At 42.5% G+C, this 26742-nt stretch overlaps 1 protein-coding gene across 1 annotated transcript in view; it reads right to left on the bottom strand.

Annotated features, from left to right (window-relative positions):
- The window catches only part of MTX2 (metaxin 2), an 82235-nt gene that overhangs the window by 24702 nt on the left and 30791 nt on the right, over positions 1-26742 (bottom strand). Inside the window, exons 4-6 of the mRNA XM_056533210.1 lie at positions 17503-17575; positions 5615-5691; positions 1075-1167 (exon numbers count right to left, since the gene is read on the bottom strand). Coding sequence (XP_056389185.1) covers positions 1075-1167; positions 5615-5691; positions 17503-17575 — 243 coding nt within the window. The remainder of the gene's footprint in view (positions 1-1074; positions 1168-5614; positions 5692-17502; positions 17576-26742) is intronic.

Raw genomic sequence — 26742 nt, 5'->3', positions numbered from 1 at the left:
AAATAGACACCTAATGATAAATCTCCCCTAATGTTTGTATGTGTGTATGTTCCAGCATTATGTCCAAATGGCTAAAGATATGAACATGAAACTTGGCACACATTATTTAGATGTCAACAACAAACATAGGATATGTGATTTAACACTTACCACCCCCCCCCCCCCAATTTGCCAGGGTCGGGGTTTTTATTTAAAGTCCCATACAAGTCTATGGGAAATATATGCTACTGCATAACTTCCGTACGGCTGGAGATATTTCGATAATATTTGGTCACATGTCACTTATATGTCCACTTAAAATATAGGATAGTTAATTTAATCCTTAACTACCCCCATTTGTCAAAGTTAGGGTTTTTATTTAGTTTAAAGTCCCATGCAAATCAATGGAAAATGTATGATCCCATATAACTTCCGTACGGAGATATTTCAATAATACCTGGTACACATATTACTTATTACTATGTCAAAAAAAAATACATGATAACGCTTACCTACATCCTTATATAAAAGATGGGTTTTTGTTTCAAGTCCCATGCAAGTATATGGGACTTGCAGTACCTTACTCCACAACCTCCGCTCTGCATCTCCTGGTGAATGTGTCAGTCCGGCTTGCAAGCCACAACCCATCTCACAAAGACACGCCCACATTTCAAGCCCCACCCCTTTTATTATCTACCCTTTTAGTGCATCGGTCTGGCTTGCAAATCATGCCCAGTCTCACAAAGCCACATGCCCTTCTATTTTCAGCTTACAATATCTTCATCACAAATCAGTCCCACCTGAGGTCGGGACAGGAGGAGGTCGGGACAGGAGGGGGTCGGGACAGGAGGGGGTCGGGATTAGGAAGGAAAAGCCAGGCAACGCCCGGTACTCAGCTAGTACTCTCTAAAGCAGTGATTACCAAATAGTGACTCCAGCTGTTGCCTTCTGCTGTCTGGGCATGCTGGGAGTTGTAGCTGTGCAACAGCTGGAGGCACACTATTTGGAAGCACTGGTGTAAAGAAATATTAAGTCATTTTATTTTTGTAGAAAAAAAACAGATCCCCAGTGCTACAACATTATAACATACCGTACCTCTGCCGTCAAAAGCATATTATTAACAAGTTCCATGTATGCTTTTAACTCTGCTTTTTGGACTTCATCTAGTCCGTCACTAAGTGCATGGCCCTAGTATAGGGGGGAAAAAAAAAAAAGAAGTGTTAGCACTAAAGTCTTACATGGTAGCATTTCTGGATATTTATGTGCCTTAAACAGGTGACTAGAACAAGATGAAAAAGTCAAGACCTGGATATAGAGACAAGTTATCGGTTCCAGTTAAACAATTAAATAATCAGAAAAATAAGGGTCATTTTGTTCTCTTTTATCATAGCAGACAGGACAGGACAATGTGCCTCCGTATTTTCTTGTTTAACAGCTAATGGCTGGGCTTTTTATACAGGAAATAAACAGGAATGAACTAAAGTTATTTTGTCCAGTGGAAGTGTAAAAAAGCCTCAACTTACTGTAGTAATAATAATAAGAATTATATTTCATTATTATTAATAATAGTAATAATAATAATAATAATAATACAAAATTATTATTATACAATACATTAATGAATTATTAAACAAATAAAGCACAAAGAGTTGGTTATCATTTTCCTTCACTCTGCCCCCATTCCAAAAGCTAGTATGGTACTAGTTCTTAAAGAGAAACTCTAGTTAAAACATTGTTTAAAGAAATAATTATGATTATTATCCATGCACTGTAGGTTCTTTTTATAGATCAGTATAACCACGAAGAACCCCTAAAGATGCCCCTACATCTTCAAAAGTTGTCAGCCTATCATTAAAGGAGAACTCCAGGATGTAAAAATTGTGTTTCAGACTGCCGGCAGTAAAACTAAAAATAAAAAAGGAGATACATACCTGCCGCCACTCCCCCGATGCCTCCGATAACCCGCTTCGGTCTCTCTCCACCGCTCCGATTCTTTTCCTGGTTGCCGGTGGTCGGTGAGTTGTACTGCACTCAGCCAATCACCGGCCGTAGCGAATTCCTGTCTCGGCCGGTGATAGGCTGAGTGGCAGTGTGACGTTTTTGGCCTCAGAACTGGTCTTCTTTCTGGTGCCGGGAACGAAACGTCACACTGCCACTCAGCCTATTGCCGGCCAAGGCGGGTCTGCGCTGCGGCTGGTGATTGGCTGAGTGCAGTATGACTCTCCAATCACCGGCAACCAGGAAGAGGATTGAGGCGGATGTCGGAGTGGGTTACCAGAGGCAGGTATGTATCTTTTTTTTTTTTACCGCCGGCAGTCTGAAACACAATTTTTACATCCCGGAGTACTCCTTTTAGCTGAAAGAGACCTCTACCAAACTTTTCATACACATGAACATTCAGCAGAGCCAAACATTTATGAGTTCTGCATGGGAGGAGGGGAGGTTAGCCGCTACCAGCTTCTCTCCCCTAATACAAAACTGTTGGGTAACTGAAATCCAACATGCGCGATTCTTCTCTCCCATAACATCTTTTAGGGAAGAGCTGCGAGATCTTCACACAGATTAGACGGTGAGCTGGTCCTGCCAAAAACAGCGAGTTTGGACAACTTCTCGCTCACTGTCACAAAAAACAAACAAAAACTTTTGACATGTCCTAGAGATGTAATACAATATGATCAGCTTGGGTGTGGGTGTTCAGACCCCTACAGATTGTTAGACAGAGCCTGGAAAAGCCCTCGGTTAAGCGGTTCCCCGGCTAACTGCAGGAAATAGTCTCTATTATCAGTCTAGAGAGCCCCGTTTTCCCACAGAGAGATGTACAAGCGAACACTTCTCCTATCTAAGTATCAGTTGGGGCCTCAGCAATGAGACCACAAACGATCATAACTTTTGACAAGGGCACTTTTAGAATACCAGTTCCAGCAGGTGCCATCCTTAGACTAAAGCTCTGCTTATCATAACCTGTTTGTCATCAGAAGACCCTCGAAGGATTCCATAGAAGACATCATGACAGTCTATGTCAACAACACAGGCCGTCATAAACAGCACCAGCAGGGAAGTGGCAGAGGTGTTAATTCCATGCACTTTTGCAGAGTTATCAGATCGTTTCTGATAAAAGAAAAGAATCCAATTCGACATATTTGAGAATCACTAATATAGAGGTTACATAATTTACCCAAAAAGCAGAAATGTATACTATATCAGCAAAAGATAACTGTCAGGAAAAAGTCTGTGACCGACAACTATTTCTCTCAATGCTGCCATAGACGTGCATGATTATTTCAATAGGAAGACAAGCCACTGTCACACTTCTAAGGCAGTGCTTATGTCTAAGCTAAAGTATCAGACAAGATAAAGTCCAATGTGCATAAAGGGGTATTCCAGGAAAAAACTTTTTTTTTAATATATCAACTGGCTCCAGAAAGTTAAACAGATTTGTATATCACTTCTATTAAAAAAAATCTTAATACTTCCAATACTTATCAGCTGCTGACGTTGAGTTGTTCTTTTCTGTCTGGCAACCGTGCTCTCTGCTGACATCTCTGCTTGTCTCGGGAACTGCACAGAGTAGAAGAGGTTTGCTATGGGGATTTGCTTCTACTCTGGACAGTTCCCGAGACAGGTGTCATCAGAGAGCATTTAGACAGAAAAGAACAACTCAACTTCAGCAGCTCATAAATACTGAAAGGATTAAGATTTTTTAAACTAGAGGTCATTTACAAATCCGTTTAACTTTCTGGAGCCAGTTGATTGATTGAGATATATATATATATTATATATATATACACATACATATATACATACATACATACACACACACACACACACACAGTGATCCCTCAGCTTACAATGGCCTCAACATACAATAGTTTCAACATACAATGGTCTTTTCTGGACCATTGTAAGTTGAAACCAGACTCAACATACAATGTACAGACAGTCCAGATCTGTGAAACGTGTCAATGGCTGGAAGAACTGACCAATCAGAATGGGCATTTCGCTGGTAAAACCCCTGTATTACTGAAGCGTATGCACTGACTGATATCTGGTAGCACCCCCTACAGTACAGGGAGGTATTACATGTTCTGTACACTTTACCTGTACCAGGGTTAGCTGCTCCTTTGGACACCAGGTAAGGGCGACTCCATGTTACTTTTTTAGGAAATTGCCTGTACTGTACAGGACCCCGAAGAAGATCCTGTCCTCAACATAGACCAGTGTTTCCCAAGCAGGGTGCCCCCAGCTGTTGCAAAACTATAACTTCCAGCATGCCCGGACAGCCTTTGGCTGTCCGGGCATGCTGGAAGTTGTAGTTTTGCAACAGCTGGAGGCTCCCTGCTTGGTAAACAATGGCATAGACAGTGATTTACAGCTCCCAGCAGATCATTCCTACTTTTATATGTAAGGATTTGCTTTATCTGTATTAGTTATCTACTTATTTTTCTCTAATTTTCACTTTTTCCTATTTTTGGATAACATTTTGGTGCCAATTACCAGGTTTCCATAGAGTTCTGGTCTCAACATATAATGGTTTCAACATACAATGGTCGTCCTGGAACCAATTAATATTGTAACTTGAGGGACCACTGTGTGTGTATATATGTTTTCTATATATGTATATTTAATTATGGTTTATATGCATCAGTGGTGTATTATTAACTATTATTATGATGGAGTTTTGTATATTCAAGCCACATTGCTTTTTAACTTTCACTGTGACACTGTACACATTATATATGTACCTATGGTACTCTTAAGCACTTTATTTTCCGTGAATTGCACTGTTATTTTATGTATTTTTATCACTGTATTGATTAACTATGTAATTACTGTTCATTACTGAGCAGGGTATATAACCCCAGCCTGTGTGTGGTATCACTATGCTTGAAAAAAGCTCCATTGAGGGGCTGAAACGTCGCACTGTTTGACATGTGGAATAAATAAGTTATTTTTTTGGACATTTGGAGTGCCGCACCATTTTTTGAAGTTATCAATTGGCTGTGATCGAGCCTGAGGAGCTGGCACCCGTCGGCTGTGGTATAGTAGTGCTGTATTTTTTTGGATATCTATATATATATATATATATATATATATATATATATATATATATATATATATATATATATCTCAATCAAAGTTTTTTCCTGGATAACCCCTTTAATCCCTCCTTCCCCGCCCCCGTTTACATTGGAATGTGAGTTATTTCCACCAAAATAGGTTCAACATTTATCAAATTTATTTATGGCCAGCATAAGTAACCTAGAGCTACAGGAAATACTTGATATTAGTGAGTCCACTAGAAAACACTACATACAGTCAACCCCTGCCTAGAAGTGGACATACAGTTTCATACACCGCTGCCAGGCACCTCTGATCAGGCATGTTGAAATCCAACAAGCCTAAATTACGAGGAACACATTAGACCAGTGTGCCTCCAGCTGTTGCAAAACTACAACTCCCAGCATGCCCGGACAGCCGTTGGCTGTCCGGGCATGCTGGGAGTTGTAGTTTTGCAACAACTGGAGGCACACTGGTTTGGAAACACTGCAGTAGACTGTCACTCTTACTAAAACAGTCAGCCAACCCCTCTAAGAACTAATAATATTGACGCACCTTTTTCGGTTATAATTCTTACCTTGGCTTTTACAAATTGAACTATTGGTCCCAGTTCAGATATCACTTGATTTCCAACATGAATAAAAGGAACTTTACCTGTAAAACACAAAGGGATTTACTGAGCAGAGTTATATAAATCTGCAGCTGGGGAACATAAAAGAGAAAATGTTTAGGTAAACACTGGGGGAGATTTACCAAAACCTGTCCAGAGGAAAAGTTGCTGAGTTGCCCATTGTAACCAATCAGATCACTTCTTTAATTTTCCAGAAGCCTTTTCAAAAAATGTAAGAAGCAATCCGATTGGTTGCTATGGGCAACTCAGCAACTTTTCTTCTGGACAGGTTTTGATAAATCTCCCCCACTGTTATTAGTGCTGGTTATAGGTTCTTCTGGGAAAGCTGGGTGACATCCACTATGGCTAGCATTACATCTCCTATAACAGGTTAACACCCATTCTCAAGTTCTAAAGAATAGATCTACTTAAAAAAGGGTTGTCCCGCATTCACTCCCTCCTGACCTGACATTAGGCATGGAGAGATGCAACTGCATGCTGGCAAGTACAATTCAAACAAATATTTTTAGGCTTTGTTCATATCAGCGTTAAAAGTGGAATTTTTTTTATTTTTTTAAATCAACTGGTGCCAGAAAGTTAAACAGATTTGTAAATTAGTTCTATTTAAAAATCTTGATCCTTCCAGTACTTATCAGCTGCTGTATGCTCCAAAGGAAGTCCTTTTCTTTTTGAATTTCCTTTCTGTCTGAACACAGTGCTCTCTGCTGACACCTCTGTCCATGCCAGGAACTGTCCAGAGCAGGAGAGGTTTGCTATGAGCATTTGGCTCCTGCTCTGGACAATTCCTGACACAGAAAGAAGTGTCAGAAGAGAGAACTGTGGTCAGACAGAAAAGAAAATCAAAAATCTTCCTCTGGAGCATACAGCAGCTGATAAGTACTGGAAGGATTAAGATTTTTTAATAGAAGTTATTTACAAATTTGTTTAACTTTCCGGAACCAGTTGATAAAAAAAAAAAAGATTAAAAAAAATAGTTTTCCACTGGAGTGCCCCTTTAACATAGCCAGTATGCAGAACTACTTTTGCAATTAAAATTACAGAAGGCTTTGCAGAATCTGAGGGACACCATCTATCAATCAGTCAATGGATCCATTCTCTCCACAGTACCACAAGTCCCCTGCCTTGGGGGAAGCCTTCAATTCTGTTCTGTCCTTCAAATCACGCATACAAGCCCTTACCACCTAAAAAACCTCTCTCGAATACATGCCTTTCTTAACACTAACTTAACATTTTTTTTTTTTATATCAACTGGCTCCAGAAAGTTAAACAGATTTGTAAATTACTTCGAGAGCACTTAGAAAAGAACAACTCAACTTGAGCAGCTCACGTACTGAAAGGATTAAGATCTTTTAATAGAAGTAATTTACAAATCTGTTTAACTTTCTGGAGCCAGTTGAAATATAAAAAAAAAGTTTATTCCTGGATAACCCCTTTAACAAAAAAATACTAGTGCACACCCTAATCATCTCCTGCCTGGACTACTGTAATATTAAAGGGGTATTCCAGGAAAAAACTTTTTTTTATATATATCAACTGGCTCCAGAAAGTTAAACAGATTTGTAAATTACTTCTATAAAAAATTTTTTTAATCCTTTCAGTACTTATGAGCTTCTGAAGTTAAGGTTGTTCTTTTCTGTCTAAGTGCTCTCTGATGACACGTGTCTTGGGAACCGCCTAGTTTAGAAGAGGTTTGCTATGGGGATTTGCTTCTAAACTGGGCGGTTCCCGAGACAGGTGTCATCAGAGAGGGCTTAGACAGTAAAGAACAACCTTAAAGGGGTTCTCCGGTGCTTACACATCTTTTTCCCTATCCAAAGGATAGGGGGATATGATGCCTGATCGCGGGAGTCCCGCAGCTGTGGACGCCCGTGATCATGCACACGGCACCCAGTTTGTAATCAGTCCCCGGAGCGTGTTCACTCTGGGTCTGATTACAGGTGACCACCGGGCTGGCGGCGTGTGACGTCACGCCTCCACCCCCGTGTGACGTCACGCTCCGCCCCTCAATGCAAGCCTACGGGAGGGGGAGTGACAGCTATCACTCCCCCACCCGTAGGCTTGCATTGATGGGCGGAGTGTGAAGTCACACGCCGCCGGCCCGGTGGTCGCCTGTAATCAGACCCGGAGCGAACGCGCTCTGGGGACTGATTACAAATGGGATGCCACGTGCAAGATCACGGGGGTCCCCAGTGGCGGGACTCTTGCGATCAGGCATCTTATCCCCTTATCCTTTGGATAGGGGAAAAGATATGTAAGCACCGGAGAACCCCTTTAACTTCAGAAGCTCATAAGTACTGAAAGGATTAAGATTTTTTAATAGAAGTAATTTACAAATATGTTTAAACTTTCTGAAGCCAGTTGATTTATATTTAAAAAAAATAATTTTCCTGGATAACCCCTTTAACCTCTGTGACCTCCCATCCAACACTCTTTCTCCCCTCCAATCCATGCTTAAAGGGGTTATCTGATTTATGAAACTCCCCTCCCATAGACTTGAATTGAGGGGTGTGGCATGACGTCACTAGGGGCGTGGCTGTGATGTAGCAACACCCGCACCCAGCATTCGAAACGAAAGTTGGGAAGCTACACAGAGATCGTGGGGGTCCCAGCTACGATCAGACATCTTATCTACTATCCTTTGGATAGGGGATAAGATGCCTAGGGGCAGAGTGCCCCTTTAACTCTGCTGCCGAATTATTCCATCCCGCTCCTCTGCCAATCCCTTCACTGGCTACCCATTATAGTATCTCGGGCTGTTCGTAACAGGTATGTTTCCTGACTTTTCCAGGGAATAAGAGGCTAAAAGACACACTGGCAACACTTAAACCCAACTTGACTGTAATATCCTACAATGTAGCAGTGCGGCAGTCATGAAAAGTGGAATCTGCTGACACATTTCCTACGTGTATGTTATAGATGTATATGTTATATGTGTTCTTCTGCCTGGAAACCCCTCTATGTGCAAGACTGGACAGTTAAAGGGGTACTCCAGTTTTTTTTTTTTTTTTTTTTTATCATCTGATGCCAGAAAGTTAAACAAGGTAAATTGGTTTAAAGAAAGGTAATTTACTTCTGTTAAAAAATCTCAACCCTTCCAGTACTTATTAGCAGCTATATACTACAGAGAAAATTCTTCTCTTTTGAGATTTCTTTTTCTGTCTGACCACTGACACCTCTGTCCATTTTAGGAACTGTCCAGAGCAGGATAGGTTTGCTAAGGGGATTTTCTCCTGCTCTGGACAGTTCCTGACATGTACAGAGGTGTCAGCAGAGAGCATTGTGGTCATGACAAACCTAATCCCAAAAGAAAAGAATTTCCTCTGTATACAGCCACTAATAAGTACTGGAAGGATTAAGAATTTTTTATAGAAGTAATTTACAAATCTGTTTAACTTTCTGGCACCAGATGATTTGAAATAAATAAATAAATTTTAAAAAAAGTTTTCCACCGGAGTACCCCCTTTAACAAAAGACTGGATCCTATTGTGGCCTGCTTGAATCGACAATGTATTATACTATGCCCATTCATCTGAATCAGTGGCAAGTAAATACGTAAGTGGCTGCCCATAGATTAATGTTATTTCAGCTTCAATCACAAAAATGTGATGAGGAGCCTCACTTATATTTGCAGGGGACTTCTAAATATTAAGGGGACCAGTTACTATACTATACTAGCCACAAGCAGGAGACCTTGGTTCTTAGTTAATATATGCAACACATAGGGATCTATTGCATTTCCTGGAAGATTCAAGCCCCAGATTACGAGCAAGTGCACTGTCTATGGCATACTCTAAACCATTGTTTCCCAACCAGGGTGCCTCCAGCTGTTGCAAAACTACAACTCCCAGCATGTCCGGGCATGCTGGGAATTGTGGTTTTGCAACAGCTGGAGGCACCCTGATTGGGAAACACGGCTTTACACACTGATCGTAAGGATGCTCTCACAGTGAGGAATTAGAGAGGAATCCTCTGGTAAAAATTCAGCCGCCGAATTTATGGGGGGGGGGGTTTTGCGCAGAATTAACACGGAGGAAACAGTTTTTTTTTTTTGTTTTGTTTTTTTGCTAGACTACAACCGCAAATTAGTATTTCCCTTTTTATTTATTTTTACATTTTTTTATTTTTTTGGGCAAGTTCCGTGCGAATTTCACTCAAATTCCTTGCAAAAATGATTCTGAGCGGAATTTTTTTTACCATTGACTTCAAATGGACTTCTGCTCGCGTATTTCGCAAGAAGAATGAACATGTTCTCTCTTCTAGCGGAACGGAATTTACGCAGTGTGAACAGTGCAGAGTAAAATACATTAAAGACAATGGCAAAACAGATGTTAATTATTTCTAAGGCTCCTTTCACACTATATTATTGTTCCGTTTAGGAACTTCCGTCACTATATCGGGGAAAACCGGCCGTTACAAAACCCCTGACAGGCGCGACTAAATCACATTGCAGCCTATGGGGTTTTGTAACTGCCCACTTGCACCCGTATATGCCCGTAATTCCTTACGGACGTTATTAGAGATGAGCGAACTTGCAGTAAATTCGATTTGTCACGAACTTCTCGGCTCGGCAGTTGATGACTTTTCCTGCATAAATTAGTTCAGCTTTCAGGCGCTCCCGTTGGCTGGAAAAGGTGGATACAGTCCTAGGAGACTCTTTCCTAGGAATGTATCCACCTTTTCCAGCCCACCGGAGCACCTGAAGGCTGAACTAATTTACGCAGGATAAGTCATCAACTGCCGAGCCGAGAAGTTTGTGACGAATCGAATTTACTGTAAGTTCGCTCATCTCTAGACGTTATATAGTGACGGGACATCGTGGCGGAAAAATTACTGCATGCAGTCATTTTTCCGCCATGATGTCCCGTCACTGTATAACCTCTGTAATGAATTCCGGGCACATACGGGTGCAAACGGGCAGTTACAAAACCCCATAGGCTGCAATGCGATTTAGTCGCGGCCGTCAGGGGTTTTGAAACGGCCGGTTTTCCCCGGTATAGTGACGGAACTTCTGACGGAAGTTCCTAAACAGAACAATAATATAATGTGAAAGGAGCCTAAGCAGAGAATTCAAGAGGAATTACTCGAGTAAATTCCTCTTGAATTACGCAATGTGAACGCGCCCCAAGAGGGTGACACAGAGGATCTTGATAGAAAACTTTACTTGGAGATACGTTTTCTGCCCTTCTCTTACTAGAGGAGCACAATGATTTCACAGCCAGAGGAGGAAGGATTACCGTACGAAGCTAGTAGAGAAATGTGTAGTTTCCTGCGGCTTCACATGATACTTAGAGGTTTTCGAGTGTTCTTCACCAAATGTTCCCCTCAAGCACATGCAGGAAACCTGCTGCTAGACCTGGTTCACACAGAGTTCATGCTAACAGCAGGCTCTGTCATGGTCCTTTTCAACAGATTCCCTCTTCTCTTGCTCACAGTCAGCCTAAGGGTAATGGATGAGGTGCATGGCACCAACAAAGACCTCATCTGCATCCATACTCTAAAGTGTATTACAAAAGGAATGAAGGGCTTTTTGAACTGCAAGAAGTCAAAAGGTTTCATTCACACTGTACTGCCATGTTGCTGCTGGACAGATCTTTTCATATTCTGGCATCCATATTCAACATCAGAAACCGCCCATACATTCTTCTACTCGAGGGAAGAAACACAGCGTATCTAAAATACATTGTATGGCACAGAAGAGTGGGTGACAATCTTTGGCGTGTTATTTTATCAATCTAATTTGCTCGCCCTGATCACGCCGCGCACAATCCTGCTGCCAATCACGCTGAAAATGTCCAAGAAAATAAACAAAAACGGAAAGTAAAGAAATCCACTCGAGCGGAAGTAATGTATAAAAACTCAGATTCGTCAACGTAAAGCTGCAAAACGCGTGATGAAAATGTAGCTTCACCATTGTGCTTGACGAAACAACATTTATCTTGCAGCTGCCCATCAGTTAATGGTGGAGTGACGTTGGTGTGGAGAATGAGGTACTATGTGCCTAGAGGTGACATTAGTATCTGATAGACTCTGCTTATGTTGAGGTGATGGGAGAACTTTACCATTTGCAGAGACTAAGCTTATCGAGCTGTGGAGGAACATCTGATCGAGCTGTGGAGAACTGAAGCAAGTGTTGGATGTAGGGTTTTTCCTTCTCATGTGCATACTATGCTTAGGAGGGCAAGAACTGAAATGGTGACAGCCAATCTGGACTCAATATTATTAATGGTCTTGCTTTAGAGAGGGAAGAACAACCACTACCAACCCCAACCAAATGCATGAATTATGGGCCAGCACAATGCTGCCAGATTTATTCTGTTCTGCTTTTATAATTAAGGCACTTCACAATTTCCATTTTGCACATTATTTATTATTATTATGTTATCCAGTGAAAAGATTAACAGAAGTTAAGGCAGATGAGGAATGGTGGCAGAGGTAGATTAAAGAAGATCTCCAGTCTTGAAAAACTTATCCACTATCTCAGGCATAGGCAACCTCACAACCTTGGGCACTCCAGATGTTTTGGACTACATCTCCCATGATGCTCTTACAGCCAAAATGCTGCCAAAGAATCATGGGAGATGCAGTCCAAAACATCTGCAGTACCGAAGGTTGCTTATGCCTGCCCTATCCTAAGGATAGGGGATAAGTTTCAGATCGCAGGGGGTTCTGACCACTGGGACTCCCGCAATCTCCTGTACTGGGCCCCGGCAGCCAGCGGGAAGGAGGTTTGTCGACCACCGTATGAAGCGGCGGCTGACATGCCCCCTCAATACAACTCTATGGCAGAGCCGGTGCGCTGACTTCGGAAATCTCTGGCTCTGCCATAGCGCTGCATTGAGGGGATGTGTTGGCCGCCGCTTCGTGCAGTGGTCGACACACACTCTCTGGCCAGCGACCAGGGGCCCAATCCTTAGGATAGGGGATATGTGTTTCAGGACTGGACTACTCCTTTAACCTGGAAGCAGAGCTGAGTTTTGTTCGGAGGGATGTAAGATCGTGTTAGGCTGGGTTCACATCATGTTTTTCCCGATACGGGAGCGCATACGGCAGGGGAGAGCTAAAAACTTGCGCTCCCGTATGTAATTCATTTCAATGAGCCGACCGGAGTGAACCGGTTGGCTAATTTTTCCCCACATGTGGTTTTCTACCGGACCTAAAACCGTGGTTGACTACGGTTTAAGGTACAGTAGAAAACCGCATAGGAGGAAAAATTAGCAGACCGGTTCACTCCGGTCGGCTCATTGAAATGAATTACATACCGGACCGCATACACAGGGATACAGGAGCGCAAGTTTTTAGCTCTCCCCTGCCGTATGCGCTCCCGTATGGGGAAAAACGTGCTGTGAACCCAGCTTTAGATGGGAGACCACAGAGAAGGATGATGCAGTAGTCCAGGCAAAATATGATGATGGAATGCAGTACTAATTTTTGTTGAGTGAAGGTCAAAAAAAATAGGGAGTTGCAGTTTTGCAGCAGAAGGAAAGCCTCTGGTTCAGACAACCCCTCTAGTGTGAGGATCACCATGGTTCAGACACCCCAGCAAATAGACAACTTTGCCATGGGAAGAGACGGCCCTTTGTTGTCAGGAAATGATGAAAACTAGTTTTGCCACAGGAGAGCCACAGGTTGGGGTAGAGAGAACATTAGTCACAGTGCATGGTAAAAAAAAATCAGCCCATCATCTGCTAAGAAGCTTACTAAAATTACAACAAATATGACAGTTCAGTATACACAGTATCTCATATAAGGGAGTATACCCCTCCCATTTTTGTAAATGTTGTATGCTTTTTTTTCATGTGACAACACTGAAGAAATGACACTTTGCTAAAATGTAAAAGCACAGCCTGGATAAGAGTGTTTAATGTTGTGTCCCCTCAAAATAACTCAACACACAGCCATTAAAAGGGTTACTCCACTGGAAAACATTAACAGGAGCCAGAAAGTTAAACAGATTTGTAAATTACTTCTATTAAAAAATCCCAATCCTTTCAGTACTTATGAGCTTCTGTATACTACAGAGGAAGTTCTTTTCTTTTTGAATTTCCTTTCTGTCTGACCACAGTGCTCTCTGCTGACACCTCTGTCCATTTCAGAAACTGTCCAGAGCAGGATTGATTTGCTATGGGGATAAGTTATTTTGCACTATAGATGTCCTTTAAGCCTCTTGGGCATGAAGTTCACCAGAATTTCACAGCTTGCCACTGGACTTTGCACCACCAAACCCCCCCCCCTGCTTCTGTATGTCACAGTACATGTTGGCATTCATGATTCCCTTAATAAACTGTAGCTCACCAGTGCCAGCAGCACTTATGCCAGCCAAGATCATGACACAACCACGCTTGGCTATAGGCAAGACACAATTGTCTTCGTTACCGCCATACATGCTTGTCACCATCTGGACCAAAGAAGGCTCCAGTAATCCATGCCCTGTTTGCAGGATTTTATGTGCTTCATCTTTACAACAGGCTTCTTTTTGGATGACAGCCATGCAGCCGTGCAGTGTGCAATGACCGGCTGACCCCGTACTCCTACGTCTATTTTCCAAAGACAGCCTCTGGCTATGATGCCGAGCATGTTCACTCAACTTCTTAGAACAGGCCATGCCATGGTCTACCAAAGTGCAACATGTCCTGTGAAACTGCTGTATAGTCTTGCCCACCGTGCTGCAGCTCAGTTTCAGGGTCTTGCCAATCTTCTAATAGCCTTGGCTATCTTTATGTGGAAAAACAACTTTTTTCAGATTCTCAGAGAGTTCTTTGTCATGAGGTGCCATTATTAGAGAGTGTGAGAGCGATAACACCAAGTTTAAGACATCTGATCGCCATTTACATCTAAGAACTTGTAACACTAAGTGGTGTAAATAGGCCCTTGGCTAGAAATGACTAGTCATTATGATTCCGGACATTTAAATTGTACTCTCCATTGGCAAGATATAAGCCCTTTTATAAAATTGCAAAATAGGCTTAAGTGCCTCAACACGGAAAGAGCCCAGATAAGTTCAACCTATATCCTCTTTATCGAATAGCTGTCAGCCAAAAAAGGGTAGACAGATAGAAGGGGGCCAGGGGGTGGTAATAAAGAGGAGATGGGTTGGACTTACCATGGCTCTTGCTGTACTGGGGAACGCCCCTTGGGCACTTGAGCTTACTTTGCATATTGATAAAAAGACTTAAAATTTCATCAATGGAAAGAACTATTGAAAACAGGATGACTAGACCTACCTAGCCATGGGCTTCTTTACACCCCTATGACAGGTTTGCTTTAAATGTCAACTTATTTTCTTTAAGGGGTGGAGCTAAAATGTTAACATTTATAAAGATTACCAAAATGAGACTTATTATCCATTCTACATTCTCTACAAAGAATGGTTTAATATTTTATAGAAAGAGGTTTCCACTAGAGTGACTTATGCACATTAAAGGGGAGAAAAAAAAGAGTGTGAAATCGAGACAAGAGATTGAAATAAATAGCCGTTGTGAAAGCGACCATTTGTATGTTTTTCCCAATCTGTTTGTGCTGCATAGTATTGGCACAAAGGCCAATGTCTCCCTGCTGCACTAACTGCTTTCCAATACTATATTTGAAGCATTTGGCCTTAGCAGCCTTAATAACTCTTCCTCCGTTTTCTTGCTCAAGCTTTCCATTAGTTTCTCTATCAATTGATGCTTAGAGAAAAGTCAGCTCAGCACCTTCCCCTGGAGATCAATATTCTCTTTATTGTAACACCTACAATAGCCGTAGAGTGGTTATTATTTTTAGATATGGTCGTGATATGCAGAGCCATCAAAGCTCTATTTCTAATGTGTTTCTGATGTGGACAGTAGTGTACAGCTCAGCAGAGCTCAGACGGTGTGTGGATGTTACATTCTGTGGTGCTCTCCATACTTCATACTCATCTTGGGGTGTATTAATAAGTCTTGGACAACAGATACTCGCCTGAGACTTGCAGCCAACTTTGTATTTCTCTGTAATTCCTTCCAGAAACAGCACCACCCCTGTCCTTAGGTTGTGTGTGGTATTACAACTTGATTCCATTCACTTCAATAGAACTGATTTTCAATACCACATACAGCCTTAAAGACAGAGGTGGTGCTGATTTTGGAAGAAATAGCTCTGTTATTCTATCCTTGGATAACCCCCTGCAAAGTTTTAAAGGAGACTAGTGCCTCCCTAAACACAAGAAAAGCAATGATGCAGTCCATAGCAGGAAACCAGAGAAGATAAGTAGCAATAAAAGAATGTAATGATGTAATTATGGGTATGAGCACCATTTTTTGTATGGTTTAAAGACCGAACAATGTCTTTTGGGGGCAGGAGGGAGTCTTCCTGTTAATGACCAGATCAGAAGTCAGTAGGAATAACAATAGTGGTCTTCCTGAGCAGTAACTGGCATCAATTATAGCAGAAATCTACATCAGCAGGAACTGTCCAGAGCAGGAGTAAATGCCTAGAGAAAACCTCTTCTGCTCTGGACAGTCCCTGACATGGACAGGGGAGGCAGCAGAGAGCACTGGGGTCAGACTGAAAATAACTACATAACTTCCTCTGGAGCATACAGCAGCTGATGGGTACTAGAAGGCATAATATTTTCAAATCTGTATAAAAAAAAATAAAAAATAAACTTTTTTTTTCCTCCGCAGTACCCCTTTCAAAGAGTATTCCAGTCTGAAGCAATTTTCATCTATCCACTAGATAAGGGATAAACCATAAACAGGAAGGGGATGACTCCAGTTTGCCAAAGCAGAGGACCCTGGGACTCCACTATCTCCAGCCACAAATCAGTATCTAGGAGGAGTTTGAATGGAGCGGTAGTCAAGCAAACGCCCTTCCACTCCATTCAAAATCTATGGCACAGCTGAGCACAGCCCTTGAGTCTTTTTATCACTGCTATAGATTGTGAATGGAGAAGCAGAATGGATGATCAAATGCCGACCCAAATCAGTAGTCAAAAATACTGGAACTCATTCGAGTGAAAGGCGTCTACCAGTAGTCGTGGTTCTGTGTGAGTATGAACAGAACCCAAGAAAAATGACAAATTAAAGGAGTACTCCAGCGTTCTGAACATTTTGTTGGAGGCCGTGATCGTGACGTCACGGCCATGCCCCTTGTGACATAACGCCACACCCCCTCCATTCCTGTCTATGGGAGGGGGTGTGTCATCAGACAGGAATGGAGGGGGCGTGGTGTTACGTCACAAGGGGCGTGGGAGTGACGTCACGATCACTGCCGCAAGAACCCGGTGTTTGTTTTGAATGCCGTGTTCTGTGGGAGATCGCGGGGTCCCCAGCAGCAGGACCCTTGCAATCAGACATCTTATACCCTATCCTTTGGATAGGGGGTGAGATGTCTAGCAGCGGAGTACCCCTTTAAAGGGTACTATGTTCCTGGCAGGGATTCTTTGCAATAGTACATAGCATGATGGCTTTATCCAACACTAACTGCATAGTTTCAATCTGCTTCAGCCCTGATATGATTATCTGAAACATTAGTTAGGGAAGGTGACTTTAGCGCTGTCTTACACCACATGTAGGTGGCCTCAGGCTCTCTGTATACAGGAGCTCCTGACTGTGACTTATGCAGCAATGAGGGGAAAAAAAACATAGCTTTGCTCCCCTTGTAGCTTACAGAAATTTGCAGCTCTTACAGGTGAACATAATATGCTTAGATTTATCATTTTTATAGCCCTTTCAAGCAGCAAGAATTACAGGTTGTGGGAAGAAAAATAAGTGTGCACAGTAATGCGGATATATTTATGACTGGAAGGCTTGCGTGGTGTTGCTATGGTGCCCGAGCCCCATTTCACATACAGCGTCTTCAATGAATACCATGCTTACCAGATGGAGACATATATTCAGCGTTTGCCCTACAAACCACCTGGACTGGCAGATTGCACATTTGTAAGAAGGCCTGAAAGACATTGAAAACAGAAATAAACCATTTGTTGGCTGATGGCAAAAAAAAACAGATATCAAAAGACAATATTCAGCGGATCATTAAACATGTTTACTAAGATTTCAGCTCTTAGTAGATTTGTAACATAAGGACAAAATGTAACAGCCTGACAGACAAGTCTGCCCACCAAGGAGAGACGCGAGGATGTACGTGCACATTCACAGCTGTATGTACAAGGTCCTCAAGAGAATCCAAGAAATAGAGGGGAAGCTGTTCATTTAAGGGGAAATTGGACTGCGGATGGAAATGAAAGGAAACATTAAATAAAGTCACTATAAAAAGTAGTTAAAAAGTAAAATTAGCTACACCAACTTAGTCAAAAATACATGTATATTTAGGCTTTAATTGCTCTTTAATTATGCTCTTTCTATTAATACGGTATATCTAGCTCCATATACTCCAACTACTACTAAGTGATATGGATACATATAAACTGGCCACAATGGGTTAGATGAGGGAAATAAATTACAAGGCCCCACTAGGGACAGGGATTGTCCAATTGGTGGGGTCTGACCAAAGTGACTACCCTCGAACAAAGCAGAAGTGGCATAAAAGCTCCATGCAGATATTAGCCATGGTCAGACTAGAAGGCAACAGTGCTAACCACAAAGCCACCATGCTACCCATACAGATTAGCATTTTTATTGATCCTTGCAGGTTAAAGAGGTACTCCAACCCTAGACATCTTATCCCCTATCCAAAAGGATAGGGGATAAGATGTCTGATCGCGTGCTGGATGATTGGCGATGCAGGGCGGAGGCTTGTGATGTCATGACGGCCGTCACGCCCCCTCCCATAGACTTGCATTGAGGGGGCATGGCCATGATGTCACGAGCGGGAGTGGCAGCGATAGGGGATAAGAGGTCTAGGGGCGGAGTACCCCTTTAAGCATCCTTTCTGAATGCATTGTTAGTGCCTGTATGCAATATGGACTGGGAAATCTTCCAATGTATACAGTTAATATATCCATAGACCCACCTTACCCTATGAAGGCCAAAAGATTTGTCTCTGTTCCAGTGGTTTACATCAGGGATTATGTAAATTCACTGTATGGAATAGAGAAAGCTGCTGAACTATTCTATAGCGTAGTAGACAGTAAAAATGCATAGGGTCCTTACAGATGACGGATGGCACTATGTCTGTGTATAAGTTGGAGGTATATATAAGGGAACTCCTCCTGACGTGTGCCTCCTACAGTCTGAGTGTGAAAAGAGCCTAAATAATACAATGGTAATGTTTGTGGACTGTTTCAAATTCTTTGACAATGAACTGGAGGAGTAAATGTAAAGGGTACATTAAAATAATTAACAGAATGGGGTTAGATTGGTGGCATCTATATTAAAACCTCAAATATTGATGCTGTACACACACACACACACACGACCATCACACACCATTACTGTTGAGCTCTTTCATCTCTTAGCGAAAAAAGAGAAAAAAAAAAAATCAATATGATTTTATAATAAAAATCCAGACATTTTACATGTTATTGAACGTCTCTAAATACCAGATTGCACATTCCTCCCTCCACTATCTGGATGAAGAGTTGAATCGCACACTTTCAAATCAAATCTTCCTCTTTGTCTTGCTTGGTATGATTAATGGGAAATTAATACATGGCCTATAAATGAAGTCTAGCCTGTGTCCGAATTATTTTATATGCACCACGTGGTGTTTTAGCAATGGCTCAGGAGACACTGTGTCTGCATTACTGTGGGGTCTGTGCGGATGATCTAAGGGCTTTCAGACTTCTACTTATCAAACAATGGATAATAGAGTCAGACAGCATAGAAATGACAAACCTCTGCTTGTGCAGCCAAAAGGAAGTGAAGCAAAATAGATTCTTGGGAACGGATTTAACACTATGTCTCAATAGCCATTAGTTATTTAACATTTGCGCTTCCAGTTCATATCAAAGAATTAAAAAATTCCACAAAAACATATACATACATATATATATATATATATATATATATATATATATATATATATATATATATACACACACACACACACATACATATATACATACATATATATTTCTTAATTTCAGCTGGATTTTATTTTCTTGACCAAACCTTAAAAAGGGGTTATCTATGGATAAAGGTCCCTTAAAAATAAAATAAAATAAGGGATACACACCTCCTCGATCCCCCATGACTGGCATTCCAACGGTGCCAATGTTCTCGCTATTCAATGTTTCCTGCCGACATCTTGACATGCCCAATGACTGGCTTAGTTGGGTCACTGCTGCAGCCTGTGATTGACCAGTAGGGACCCAAGCACCATATGAACTGGCAGATCCGTTTATTTCTAAGGCACTCTGACCAGACAAAAGCTTTAAAAGGGAATGGTCAGCGATCTAGAAATGCCTGTTTTAGTAAAGAACAATTAGGAAGCATATTGTTTTGCACTGTGCTTTTCCTCTGTAATCACTCCTGATAATGTATGTATAATTTTACAACTGGATGGTAACATTCTCATTGTCAAAAGGGGTGTATCCCTAAATAGTCTGGTACTGTCAGCACCAACTGGACACTCCGTGAAGTTGTGTAGTGCTCTCCAGTCTGACCACAGTGCTCACTGCTGCCACCTCTGTCTGTGTCAGGAACTGTTTCGGGCAGGAGAGGTTTGCTATGGGAATTTGCTTTTACTCTGGACAGTTCCTGACATGGACAGAGGGGGCAGCAGAGAGCACTCTGGTCAGACTGGGAAAAAAAAACTACACAACCTCCTCTGGAGCATACATTTACAAATATGTATAATTTTCTGGCACCACTTGATTTTTTTAAATGGTTTATCTGGGAATAGAAAAACAGAGCCAATTCCTTCTGAAAACAGTGCCACACCTGTCCTCAGGTTGTGTGTGGCGATACAACTTGGCTCCCTTCACTACAATGAAACTAAGCTGCAATGCCACACACAACCTGAGGACAAGTGTGGTGCTGTTTGAGGAAGAAATCAGTTTTTCTGATCCTAGATAACCACTTTAAAGTTAAGTAACATTCTTAGAATGCAATCATATGCCCCGCACTGCATTCTGAGGGTAAATTGTGTTTTCCAGTTCCTTGTGCCAAGCACATCAACTCATAGTCCAAGGGTTTTGACACTGTCCATGTCCATTGCGGTGTGTAAACATCATTTTTTATGAATGAGTGGTATTGAAGGGAGACGTTCATGAATACAGACAGCAGGCTGTAGACTGCATTACCATATACTGTACAGGCCTTTTTTCATTTACTGATGGTAGTGCATGCAAAGAATTCTGCAAACTAACTGAAAACAGTAGTATTACAACTAGGTTCCAGATATACACGAATATAGGTCTTCTCTGAAAAGAAGTCTTAACAATACTAAAAATTGTGGTATGATATGTCTGCGGTTCAACACCGGAGCTGCACTCCCACCCACATTGAGCTGTTCAGCACTGTAACCAATCTAGACAACCCACCCAAGGTGTGAATATTAAGTCTTTTTATGCATTACATGTGTAGTTGACCTTTTATTACAGAATACCACAAAACTAGTTCCATATATTTTAAACTTTTAGGAAATCATCACATTCCCACAAAAATCTTAAAACTTGAGAATTGTCTGGATTTCATTTTTACCATCCCGACAGAATCAGGATATCAGTGATCAAAGAGAACAACATCCATGAATGTCAGAGATATATAGTCCATGTGGAAGTGGTGGAACTTCTACTAGATGCTGACAGATGCTCTCGGATTGAGACGTCAGGCTAATTGGAAAAGTACCCGTCGTACTCTGAGTGTCTCTTATGGGATTGTTTTACCTCTGTGACCTTGACCGGGGCCTTATGCCTCATCTGACATTGTGGAAGTTATTTCTTGACATGTTCCTCCCCCCCCCCCCCCCCCCCCCCGAAAAAAAAATGAAGCTTCCTGCTGTTTCCAAACTGAGAAGATGGTTTGTTGACACTAGATTTAACTCCGATAATGTTACTGATGGAAATGTCTAGTCATCAGCAAACATCGGAGAACAGACGGCAGCGACTGCTAAAGAGGCTACACAGTGTGTGCTGCAAGGAGAGCTGCCTACAGAGAACACAACCGTCTAGAAGTTACTGCACTGCTGGCTCCATGAATACATTTGGATATATTTTATTTTAATTAAACTCTTAATTAATGGTCTATTCCAGTAACACAGATTCAGACACCAACCTATCCCATTTTACCCTAATGCTAGGTTCATCTGAAACTTCCCACTGACACACTGTGCAACATTAAGTAGCAGATCAATATGGCTGATTTTCTATTTTGCATATTGATACCATATGACATTGTGACTTCTCGGCATGGTACAGGGACCTGGTGTGAGAACCTGTATTTGAATGAGTAAGTATCGTTGTGATTTTAAAGAGGATCCATGGTGCCTTGAAAAAAAAAACTGTTATTACCGTATTTTTCGCCCTTTAGGACGCTCCGGCATATAAGACGCACCCAATTTTAAATGAGGAAAATCTAGAATACAATGTAAAGTGTAGGTCACAGTGATCTACAACCAGCGGACCTCCAGATGTTGCAAAACTACAACTCCCAGCATGCCCGGACAGCCGGTGGCTGTCCAGGCATGCCAGGAGTTGTAGTTTTGCAACAGCTGGAGGTCCGCAGGTTGAAGACCACTGGTATAGGAGGCAATACTCACGTGTCCCCTCCGCTCCGGACCAGTCACTGCTGCCCTGGATGTAGCCCTCCATCGCTGTCGCCGCGTCCTCGTGGTGTCCCAGGGTTCCCGACTACGCACGCCGCTCCTATTGGATGACGGGGCGGCATGCGCTACGACAACGAAAGAGAGCGCCAGCCATGAAGGAAATCCCGGAACAGAGCAGACACCGAGGAGGCAGGTATGATCCCTCAGCTTTGATCGTCACGTCTGAGGGGTTAATACAGGGCATCACCACGATCGGTGATGTCCTGTATTAGCCACAGGTCCCAGCCGTTGATGGCCGCACGGACCGCCGCGATAGGTGTGTATTCGCCGTATAAGACGCACCAACTTTTCCCCCCCAGTTTTGGGGGAAGAAAAAAGTGCGTCTAACACGGTGAAAAATACGGTATTTATGTTTTTCCAATTATCCAGTAAAAGCTACCCCCCACCTTTCCTCCATTCCCAGCTATTAAAGCCATTTCAATAAGCTAATGTGGACCTAGCCTGATAGAGGGTGCTCAGGTTTATGCCCCATTGAGAACAGAGGTGATATCTCATCCCCACCTCCCCTTGACATTCCATAGACAATAACAGTGTCCATAGGCTGCCAATGGGGTGGTCGCCACTGCTGTTGTGAACAGGGTGTGAACCTGAATGTTCTCATTGAGAACCAAATGACAAGGTGATGACTGCCTAGTTGCCCAAGTTCCAATGTGTCCATGCACTTTAAAGTGTACCTGTCGCTTTAAAAAAAACTTTTGAGATGTTGGAGAGACATGTCCAAAGTTTCGTTCTGAACACCAAACTTGGAAAAAAGTTCAGCTGACAAGACAATCCTATAGACTTACATTGTAAGTTTGTCGTGCAAAGCATACTCTTCTCCCAGCTAGCTTTAGTTATCAGTTACAGTGTGAACAAATAGACCCCGACCGATCAAAACTTTTGACATGTCTCTACAACATGTCAAATTATTATTATTTTTTTACAGTGACAATGCCCATTTAGGGTCTATTCACATGTACAGTATTCTGCACAGATTTGATGCGCAGGATTTCAAGCTGTGTTCAGTTTACATTGAAATCTGCAGCAGAAAATCCTGCACATCAAATCAGCGCGTCAAATCTGCACAGAATACTGTACTGTACATGTGAATAGATCATTAAAGGGGTACTCCAATGCTTGTATAAAAATGTATATGATGCTGGGGCTTGTAAAATACAAATAGAGAAAAAAAGCCATACTTACTTACCCCCAGTCCCCTGCAACTCCTGTTACACTCCATCCGGTCTCCAAAACTTGTCTTCCTCAGAGACCAGTGCTTGGTGTAAGACCTGTCTGCTCAGCCATTCACTGGACACAACAGGACACCATTGCCGACCGGGGGTTGATTGAGCCAGCAAGTCCTGCACTAAGTACTCATCTCAAAAGCAGGAAGAGGACAGAGATTGCTGGACCATATTAAGCCAAATGGGAGTTGTGGGGAACCAGGGGTAGGTACATTTCTCTATTTGTTACAGGCTCGCTTTTCGTACAGGTGTTGGAGTACCCTGTTAAATGCTTTAGAGGAACATAGTGTATTCTCAATTGGGACAGTGCAGATAAGACAGCTTTGGCAGTAGCCTATCTACCTAAGAACAAAAGGGTTCTGCAGGTAAAATCCAACATGTCCTATCTCTCTCTAACCTAACATCACATGCTGAGGAAAAGCCTAGAGGCCTCCATACAAATTAGACAGTCAGCACTGAGTTTTCACGGCAGCGATAGGTGAAAAATGGGTATAAAACCCAGGAACTACTAAAGCACCAACTAGACATGGATGATAACAGCTGTAGGTTTTAGAAAACATCACAGGAAATTTGATTAAAAAAAATTTAAGATCTGTATAACAAAATTATATTCATAAACATGTCAGATTTATAAACATGTGGTGACACCTTGGTGACATCATCATTAGATGGGCACTCATTAAAACAAATTTTTGCGATTGCACTCCTTATGGGAAATAAAAAAATCTTTCTAATATACTTTTTTTTTATTACGTTTTCTATGCTTTGTGTTTAAAAAAGCTGCCACTAGGTGTCTCCCTACTTTTCCAGAGCACATTTCCCCCGCATCTTTTGCACAGACTTTGGACTCCTGCTGGCCTGGCAGAAGTCCAAACACAGGAAATGCAGTCTGGAGTGCTGAGGGGGGGGGGTCCAGCCTTATCCAATCAGAGCTCATCTCGCACTTAACTGCCGTTTGCTGTTAGTTGCAGAGTAAGGGAGGAAGTTCTCCCCTGTATGGCTTCAGATGATGTCACGCCTGCTGGGTAACGCCCCTTCGCAGTCTGTGAACCTGAGCCTAAGGCTGAACAGAAAATACAGAGCAATATCAAGGTAGAAAACAAAAAAATAATAAAGATAAAGGCAGGGGGTTGTTTATCATGATGGGGGCAGTGAAATGGGAGGATTATAAAATGTATCAAGTTAATGAGAGGAACTCTAAGTTAACTGAGAATGAGTAGAATCTGGTTAAAATTCATAAAAAAAATAAATAAATAAAAACTTGCCGCATTACAATCCTCCATTGCTTAATACCATATTTGAAACAGCTGCAAGAATCCTTGAAATTTGGACCACATCCCAACTAGAGGAATGATTCTTTACTTAAAATTACTCCAGATATTAGGAACTCATGCCAACACATACACATTCAATGTTAATTGCAGCCTTGTTTGGGTTCACATACAGCATTTATTCACAAACAGATGGAGATAGGAAATAGTCACTGTGCGTAACTGGTAATGAAGTGACAACATGTAAAGAGTAGATGGAAACTAGAACGATGGAATGAAAGTCATTGTGACTTATGCTGAAGCCCTTGAGATGGCATCAATCGAAAAGTTGGAAGACTCCAGTCATCCCCATGGTAAAAAATTCTGATGTCACTTCTTTTAAAAGGTGATGGTTTAGGACAAAAAACATTGTCCATATACTCTAATAGGAAAACTTTTGGTAGAAAACATTTGAATTCTGTGACCAACCTGCACCAAGCCTGGCATTTTGGAGATGTTTTGAACCAGTCAAATAAAAGTCACAATTTGGTTCCTCATTACTCAAGTTCTTATGCTTGTCCATATTCCTGCTTCTAATGCATTAATTTCAACATCAAAATCTGACTGCCTAATATTTACCACCACTTGACACCTATTTATTTTTTATTTTTTGAAGAAAAAAACAAAAACAGATGCATGTTGAAGCAGGATGCAGGATGTTACGAGTTGGGAAGAGCACCTTTACTCCAGCTACATTCCACTTCAGTGGCCCCGACATACAATAATTTCAACACACCATGGCCTCTCAGAGGCCATCGCATGTTGAAGGCAGCATCAACATTTGATGCTTTTGTATGACGGGGCCATCGCATAAACGGCTATCCGGCAGCGCAGACTGCTTCAGCTGCTGCAGGATAGCCGTTTAAGGTACCCCGTATGGTTCGGTGAAGATCACTTACATGTCCCCGGCGCTCCGGACTGTCCTCTTCGGGATCACCTGCACCGCCGTCGCTCTCTGTCGTCATCAAGTTGCCGCGCATGCCGTCCCGTCATCCAATAGGAGCGGCGTGCATAGCGACGTGATGATGGCGAAAAGAACGACGATCCCGGGCTGCGGAGACAGTCTGGAGCGGTGCGGACGCGGCGACAGTTATGGACGGCGACATCCAGGGCAGCGGTGACGGTCCGGAGCGGCGGAGACAGGTGAGTGTACCTTCCTATATTTAACATTACACAGATCCCTCAACATACGATGGTTTCAACAAACGATGGTTCATTTGGAACGAATTACCATCGTATGTTGAGGGACCACTGTACAGCTAGGAGTTGGTTAGGCTTCTTAGAAGCCTCTACAAACCTCTGTGAGTAGAAAGCTTGGTCTTTCAGGAAAGGGCTCCCAGTGTGAGACACAGGCTAGGCTGGGCCTCTGGGAGCTTAAAGGGGTACCCCACCCCTAGACATCTTATCCCCTATCCAAGGATAGGAGATAAGATGTCTGATCCCAGGGGTCCCGCCGCTGGGTATCCCCGCGATCTCTCCTGCAGCCCCTAGTCATCTGCAGCACAGAGTCAAAGTTTGCTCCGTGCCTGATGACTCACGATACAGGGGCCGGCGGTTCATGATGTCAAGCCACGTCCCCTTAATGCAAGTCAATGGACGCCACACCCCCTCCCATTGACTTGCATTAAGGGGGCAGGGCGTGACGTTATGAGGGGGCAGGGCCATGACGCTACAAACCTTCGTTCCCTCTATCGTGAGTCATCAGGCACGGAGCAAACTTTGGCTCCGTGCTGCAGATGACTAGGGGCTGCAGGAGAGATCGCGGGGGTCCCGCCTTGGATAGTGGATAACATGTCTAGGGGCAGAGTACCCCTTTAAGCATGGAGGAACCCAAGTCTGGTGGTACATGCCAGGC

The sequence above is a fragment of the Hyla sarda genome, chromosome 8 (genome assembly GCF_029499605.1).
Source record: "Hyla sarda isolate aHylSar1 chromosome 8, aHylSar1.hap1, whole genome shotgun sequence".
NCBI classification, from domain to species: domain Eukaryota; kingdom Metazoa; phylum Chordata; class Amphibia; order Anura; family Hylidae; genus Hyla; species Hyla sarda.
The sequence above is the reverse complement of the archived record's forward strand: the minus strand, read 5'-3'. Positions and strand labels throughout refer to the sequence as shown.